This window comes from Urtica dioica, chromosome 2 (assembly GCF_054948205.1).
Source record: "Urtica dioica subsp. dioica isolate 48M chromosome 2, U.dioica_male_clone48M_v1_H2, whole genome shotgun sequence".
In the NCBI taxonomy this organism is placed as follows: domain Eukaryota; kingdom Viridiplantae; phylum Streptophyta; class Magnoliopsida; order Rosales; family Urticaceae; genus Urtica; species Urtica dioica.
The window spans coordinates 52,716,131-52,723,455 of record NC_142757.1 but is presented as its reverse complement, the minus strand read 5'-3'; the positions used below and the strand labels follow the sequence as shown (position 1 = coordinate 52,723,455).

General features: G+C 34.1%; 2 protein-coding genes across 2 annotated transcripts; both read left to right on the top strand.

The window, feature by feature from the left end:
- The first annotated feature begins 437 nt into the window (after positions 1–437).
- LOC149405582 (uncharacterized protein At5g01610) lies at positions 438–2,469 on the top strand. The gene is made up of 3 exons (XM_089607988.1): positions 438–649; positions 1,119–1,173; positions 1,966–2,469. Exons 1-3 carry the CDS (start codon positions 563–565, stop codon positions 2,334–2,336), a joined length of 513 nt encoding a protein of 170 aa, XP_089464114.1. The 5' UTR covers positions 438–562; the 3' UTR covers positions 2,337–2,469.
- Positions 2,470–6,492: 4,023 nt separating this feature from the next.
- Positions 6,493–7,325, top strand: PYL4 (PYR1-like 4). Its single transcript, XM_089607317.1, has one exon. It carries the CDS (start codon positions 6,579–6,581, stop codon positions 7,125–7,127), a length of 549 nt encoding a protein of 182 aa, XP_089463443.1. The 5' UTR covers positions 6,493–6,578; the 3' UTR covers positions 7,128–7,325.

The window sequence follows — 7,325 nt, the reverse complement described above, 5'->3', positions numbered from 1 at the left end:
TTCCGATGGTATTTATGTGTAGTATTTAAGTCATTTTAATAGTAAAACATAATTTATTTAGAAATGAAATCTATGACTGAAGAAATTAAAATGTAACCGTCAGCTGAAATAACTTGATATGTTGTAATACTAACACAAAAGAACTAATTAAACCAAAATATAATCATTCAGAACTATATATAGTTCTAAAAAATAATTTTAAATGGTCAGAGTATTGTGTTTTTAATAATAATTAAAAAAATGACCACTATAAAAAAATTAATTATTTATTTTATTACTTTTTTTTAAAGTTGTTTAGGTGTTGGCTTTAACTAAAAATAAATGAATATTTCTAGAAAAAATGAGTGAAAATACTACAAAATTTATAGCTTAAGGATCATTTTCTGGATAAAATGAACTGAGACACCAAAATATCACATGGATAATAGTTCGAGGGCTATCGGAAAAAAATATCAAGAAAAGGAAAACAAATAGGGAATTCCACGCGAAGACTTCCTATTTCCCTTCTCTCTCTCTCTCTCTCACACACACACAAATCGAGAGAAGAGAATTAGGGAATTCCATGGATCAGATTCTGAATAAGGTCGGCTCTTATTGGTTCAACCAAAAGGCCAACAAAGAGATCAACTCCGTCGGAGACGATTTCAACGTAAGTTTATTTCATGTTTTTCGTTTAATTCGGAAAATCTTCTGTTTCTAATTCAGTTGAGATGAAATCCGGGAATGTATTGACCGATTCTTTGATCGAATTAGGGTTATGATATCTCTTTCGTGATGAAGTTTATGTATAGAATATAAATGCATCGTTACGAAATATTGGTTGATGAGCTTAGTCAAAATTCTACAGATTCAGCAGAAATGTTTATCCATTCTGATAATTAAATGTTTAATCAGATATTTAGTGTGTAGTCAATTCATGAGTCGGTTCTGTTCCAGCTGGGGACCAATGGCTGCCCTGTAGTAAATTTTTCGATCTGGAAAAATCGCTGAAATTGACTTGATAAATGATAATGATCTCTCTTTTAAAATGATCTTGAGATCATGTTATTAGATTAGATTCTACTTTGGGTTTATTGAATGTGAGATATTGTGTTAACGCATTCTGTTTAAATGCTCAGTCATTGTCAACCAGTATCGAAGGTGGAACGAAATGGCTGGTTAATAAGATCAAAGGTACAAAGTTTATCCTCCGTTTTCATGTTTGTATTGACTATTTTTTTGTTGTGAGTAACGGTTGTTTATTCGGTTGCGTTTCGAACTTGCTTGCTTTACCAATTGAGATATTGTTAATGCAGATTGGTGTTAGCTTAACAACAAGTTGTTGCTTTTATTCTTTTTCCAGGATAGATTTGAGTTATAATAAAAACATTCAAAAGCATTATATGAGCTAATCTTGTATGCTCTTCTTGTTATGCGATCTTAGGATTGAGGGAATCGTAATAATTGCCAAATATTCAAGTGTAGAATTTTAGATGTTTTACAATAGAAGGTATGTGAATTGTGAGGGAAGGAAGAAATTACTTTTTAGGTGAGAGCGGACCTTTCGAAGGTCTTGTTTTTCAATTAAGACCTTTTGGCTCAAATGATCTCCGAACTTCCGTATTTGAAGCATTTTGGTCGGTGAACTCTTTTTAGAAAAAAAATCCTCCTCAACCATCGATTTTATTTTTGGAGAATTATTATCAGAATACAACTTTCCAGAACTTGTTACATCTTGGTTCTGATGATCATTTTTAAAACAAAAAAAAAAATTGTTGCAAGGTACCGTATAATTCCATCCATTCACTCAACGAAAGGGACTAATTTTGTCTTAAAAAAACGTTCAGGTTCAGGTTGAGGATGATATTGTGTTTTAACAAAACAAAAAAAAAGTTAAAGGACCAAAACGCGATAATTACGGTACCATTTGAGTTTTTGCAACAGTCTCGTGATTAATGTAAACGGCGGTTAATACTACTGAAACAGGTAAAATGCAAAAGCCGTTGCAAGAACTTCTGAAAGATTACGGGCTTCCCGTCGGAATCTTCCCACGGGACGCCACGAACTACGAGTTCAACGAGGCCACAGGGAAGCTTATCGTGTACATTCCCACGAGGTGCGAAGTCGGGTACAAGGACTCGTCGGTCTTGCGCTTCATGACCACCGTGACCGGGTTCCTCGAGAAAGGAAAGCTCGCCGATATCGAAGGCATGAAGACAAAGGTGATGATATGGGTGAAAGTGACGTCGATCTCGGCCGACGTATCGAAGGTCCACTTCACCGCCGGAATGAAGAAAAGCCGGAGCAGAGACGCCTATGAAGTCCTCCGAGACGGTGTCGAAGTTGACAAGTTTTGAGAAGCTGTAAGTTTGTTATAAAAATTATATATATTCCAGACTCCTTTGGCTTGCTCATATGTTATATTCGTTCTCTCTCGGAAGCACAATTTTTTCTTCTGTTATTTTTATTGAAAAAATGAAATGTTTAAAATATTGGTGTGGTGTTAATAGTAAAGTAAATATTTGAATTTTGAAAAAGAAAAAAAAAAATACCGCGTGCTTGTTTGTTGCGGATCTGCGATGATCATCGAGCAGCTTCTTCAGAAGTTCCTTTGAAATCCTTTTTCAGGTGAGCGAAATTGCTAATTGCCAGAGATATTTGACTAATCAAAAATGAAAAATATTGAATATGAGAATCTTGATTTTCAGTCCATCTCAGTTTGGAATTTTGAAATTAACTCGGAGTTTATTGGAGGCCTTAAATAATAGAGCTCGTGTTTTCTCAAAATTAGTTTAAATCGTGTCACAATAAGATACTGCTTTGATTTCAAGATTTAAGTTTTTTTTTATAAAGTGCTACTATTCAGTGCTAATCAGTCTTACATTATTGGTGTTTCGAGGCGACCTTAGAAGATCGTAATTTCCAATGTTTGATCATTATTGCTCAAATTTATCCTAAAGATCTGAAACCATGAGTCCCTTTTATCATTCAAAGAAGTCTTTGATATCTCGCAAAGGATATTCACACGAAGACCTCCAAAATCCCGAAATCGTCATTCTTCAGTAGATTTGCGGTTGCCTCAATGTCTTAGAAAGTCACCTAAAATGTCAATTAGTCTAAGTTTTTTTCCCTATTGATGTTAACTCTCGTTGACATTGAATGACTACAAAAATAGTTGAAGAATGACTACTCACTGAAACCCATTTTCCAACGGTTTAGATTTTGTGTTTTTGCTATAGTTTTGAGACGGAAGGGAGAGAAATCAAACTACAAGCTTAAATTAAACACCTATTTGGTACATTGGTTACATGTAATTTATCTTATTATATAGTGCAAACAAGACTAGAGAATCACCATGATAACCCCGGGATTGGATCTCCAACTTGTTTTGACGTCATTTTCGGAGGAAAAAATGGTAAACAATCCTCACTCAGCTTTGACGCAAAATGTGGGCGGAAAAAACGCTAAGCGTCAAAACCTCGTATCGCTCCACATGATTCTGAAGCAACTCCTATGCTAATGACCTTGGGCCTTCCTTGAAAGGAATGCTTTTCCACTTGGCCAACTCAATTAAATGGGCTTATTCAAGAAGAATATCATACACTAAACCAAAAGCCCATGGCAAAAAATTATCATTATGGACGAGGACCCTTGTCAGAAAGTACAAGGGTACGGAAGAATTACGCGAAGGCCACCTTGATGATTCTGGTCTTCGATTCGGACTCAATAGTGTGCCAAACTAGTTCTCTTCTATGATGTAAGGTGAGGGAGAAATCTGTTGTCTTTATTAATTAGTGTATTCTTTCTCTGAACAGTTTCAGTAATTATGTAGGAGCTTATCTTCTCTGCGAACTTTGTATTCACTATTCATCAATATTATCAATAATACAATTTTCGTTCTCAAAAAACAAGACTAGAGAATCTCAAAATGAATGTTGTAAATCAATAGCACAAAATAAAAACTAAGGCTATAAAAAAAAACTGAAAATTGGCCTAAGCAATAACTGAGTCAATCCATAACTAAAATTATTAATTGTTCCATTTAATGAAACTCAACGTGTTATCGGTTTTAAAACTTCATAAAACCAATTATTGAATATTTAACGAATTTCTTAGATATTAATATTTATTTCAAAGCTATTAGTAGTCCCTCACTCACCACCACGCCATTAATTTAGTCAATTGTGTCGACATATTTTATTAAGGGAAAGTTAGACATATAATCTATTTAAACACACTACGTTGAAATTATAGTTATATTATCTAAAAATTAAGAAAATAGTTCAACTAAAGTCATTCGGATGCGCTATATTATAAAGATGGAGGCATGAGTTATGCTATTTCGTTAATATTTAAATAGTTGAATAATAATTTTAGTTGAAGTAATCAATTTAACTATTTTATATAATTTATTATTTTATTAATTCGATGAAGGACAAAAATTCAAACTAATCATTAGACACGATAAGATGAAACACTTTTTCTTACTAAAGCAATATTAAGCGCACACATTTCACAGAATTCCGCAGATACCGCACACGTTTAGACTAAATTTTCATGAAATACTGACTCAAATATCGAGCATTCATATTAAATACCGTAAAAATTCTAATTTTTTTAATTAATTTTTTTATACTTATATGTAATATATATAAAAATATTATACATATACATATATATATATATATATATATATATATATATATATATATATATATATATATATATAGTCACGGCATGTTTAAAAATCACGGTATACGCTAAGCGATACACGTGTTACAAGTAAAATTAGAAGAGCGGCGCGGTTGCAGTAAGGGGTATTTTAAACCTTGCTTTTTAAATCCGTTTTAGAACTAGATCTCGAATGTAAAAATGAGCTTATTAAAATTGGTTTCAAACTTTTAATATTAATTTTAAATAATTGGATTAACCATTTTTTTTTTACTAAACCGATCCGATCATTAGTTCGAAAATCAAAAACAAAAAAATTGAATCATATTATTAAAAACACTCAAAATCAAATAAAATTGATCCAGTCTCACACATAAATGACATAATCAAGATATTTCCCATTTTTTTTATTATAAGCAGCGTCTTTTTTCCTTTCTCGTTTAATTAGTTAATTGATTTATTATTAATATTAAAAAATATTTATATTTTTTATAAACGTATTTTGTCTCTTCTTATTGCCAACCACTAAGATTGAGATACCGCCAATGTGGAAACTCTGCTGTTATTGGTGAACCGCTTACCGCACCGGGTGTAACAAAAAACGGGTGACAACTATGATCGGATAAACCATTATCGTATGCATAGACTAAAAAATGAGTAAATTCAGACCATTATTTATAAATAAATTATAAATGCAAAATAATTTATTGCGAGTTAGTGGAATATTTTTTTAATAAAATGAAACTCGAGCTCATATTAAAAAAAAAAAAAAAAGCAGTAAACAAGTTACAACAAATTCATGGAAAGGATAATATTGAACTAATATATAAAGGTTTTTTATTTTTTTATTATTTTTATTAAGAAAATGAGCTAGTAGTATTGGAGTGTCGCGGGGTAATAACATCACAACTAATACTTGATTAGCTGCAGACTTATAACTCATTCTCAAGCAATAAGAAAACTAAGTCAGGATGTTAGGATACAAAGTATCAATCACATTTTCAGTCCTATTCACCATTATTGACTTGTGCAAGTCAAAGCTTAAAATCGAGAATATGCTTCATGAATACCCAAAAAAATTCAGATAAAATTGGAGATATAAATAAATAGATCTATAAAAAAAAAATAATACTTTAAATCAACTCAATAAACTAAAATAACAAAAACTTATAATTCAAAAAATTATTTAGAAAAACAATAATGAAGCGCAAAATAGTAAATCGTGGTAAGGACTAAGGAGTAAGAGGCGGAATTGAGATTTTCATTGCAGTTTCCAAATAGTTAAGTGCAATTTTCATTGAGATAATATGCCCGATGATCCTTCCGTAACCCATGATAATTACAAAAATTTGCAATTTTTAATAGGGCTAAATCCAGTTATGGTCGATTTAAGAAGCGGAACAAATTTATTCTAACAAGTATGTAATCTTGGCCAGTAGTGTCACCTACTATGTAATCTTGGTCGATAGTGTCACCTGCGCTTTGCACTGCTAATATATCATGTAATCCTGGCCGACAATGTCTCTACTCAAAAAAAAAAAAAAAAAAAATGAAGCGGAACAAAAATTTTGGTCTTCAACTATTTGGACCAATTAAAATTATTTTTTGTAGCCGTTAACTAAAATTCAACCGAGTAAACAATATATTGATGTTTTAATTTTACAAAACGGTTGACCAACCCAAATTTTTTTTTATTTTTTTATTTTGATGATTCAATTTCGATTCGATTATTGGTTTAACTCTAACCTCTAGATTTTACCACATAGTAAAAATACCCCTTCTCTCTCTCTCTCTCTCTCTCTCCCCAATATAAAACCCTCTCATCCCACTCTCTCTCCTCCTTAAAGTCCAAATCAACATTTACTAAAAACCATCTTTCCCACAATACAAATCAAGAGAGACAAAACCCTTGAAACCCAAAATAAGAAATGCCGGCAAAGCTTTCCCCGGGAAGACCGACGTCGGCGACGCTCCCGGAGGCGGTGGCGCGTATGCACGCGCACGAGGTGAGGGCGCACCAATCGTGCTCCGCCGTGATCCAGGAGATCGCCGCCCCGGTGGGCACCGTGTGGTCCGTGGTCCGCCGATTCGACAACCCTCAGGGCTACAAGCACTTCGTCAAGAGCTGCCACGTCATCGGCGGCGACGGAACCGTCGGTACCCTCCGCCACGTCGACGTCGTCTCGGGCCTCCCGGCGCGGAACTCCACGGAGCGCCTCGAGATCCTCGACGAGGATCGCCACGTCATCAGCTTCAGCGTCGTCGACGGCGATCACCGCCTCGCGAACTACCGCTCCGTCACGACGCTCCATCCTTCTCCGGCGGCCGGAACCGTCGTGGTCGAGTCGTACGTCGTCGATGTTCCGCCGGGAAACACCACCGACGATACTCGCGATTTCGTCGACACCATTGTCCGATGCAACCTCCAATCTCTCGCGCTAATCGCCGAGAAACTCGCCAAACGAAATAAATATTAACACTTTTTTTTTTCTCCTCTTTTTCTCGTATCGTCTCGTGTCTCTCTCCCCTCTCTGTAAGTCCACATGCAACATTATGAATATTAATAATATTGTTATTATTAACATTTTGATCACAAACTTTTGTTGGTTTCCTTACAGTTTTGCTTCTCTTATTTTTGTTTAAAGATAATTTAATATAATATTAACAATTTTATC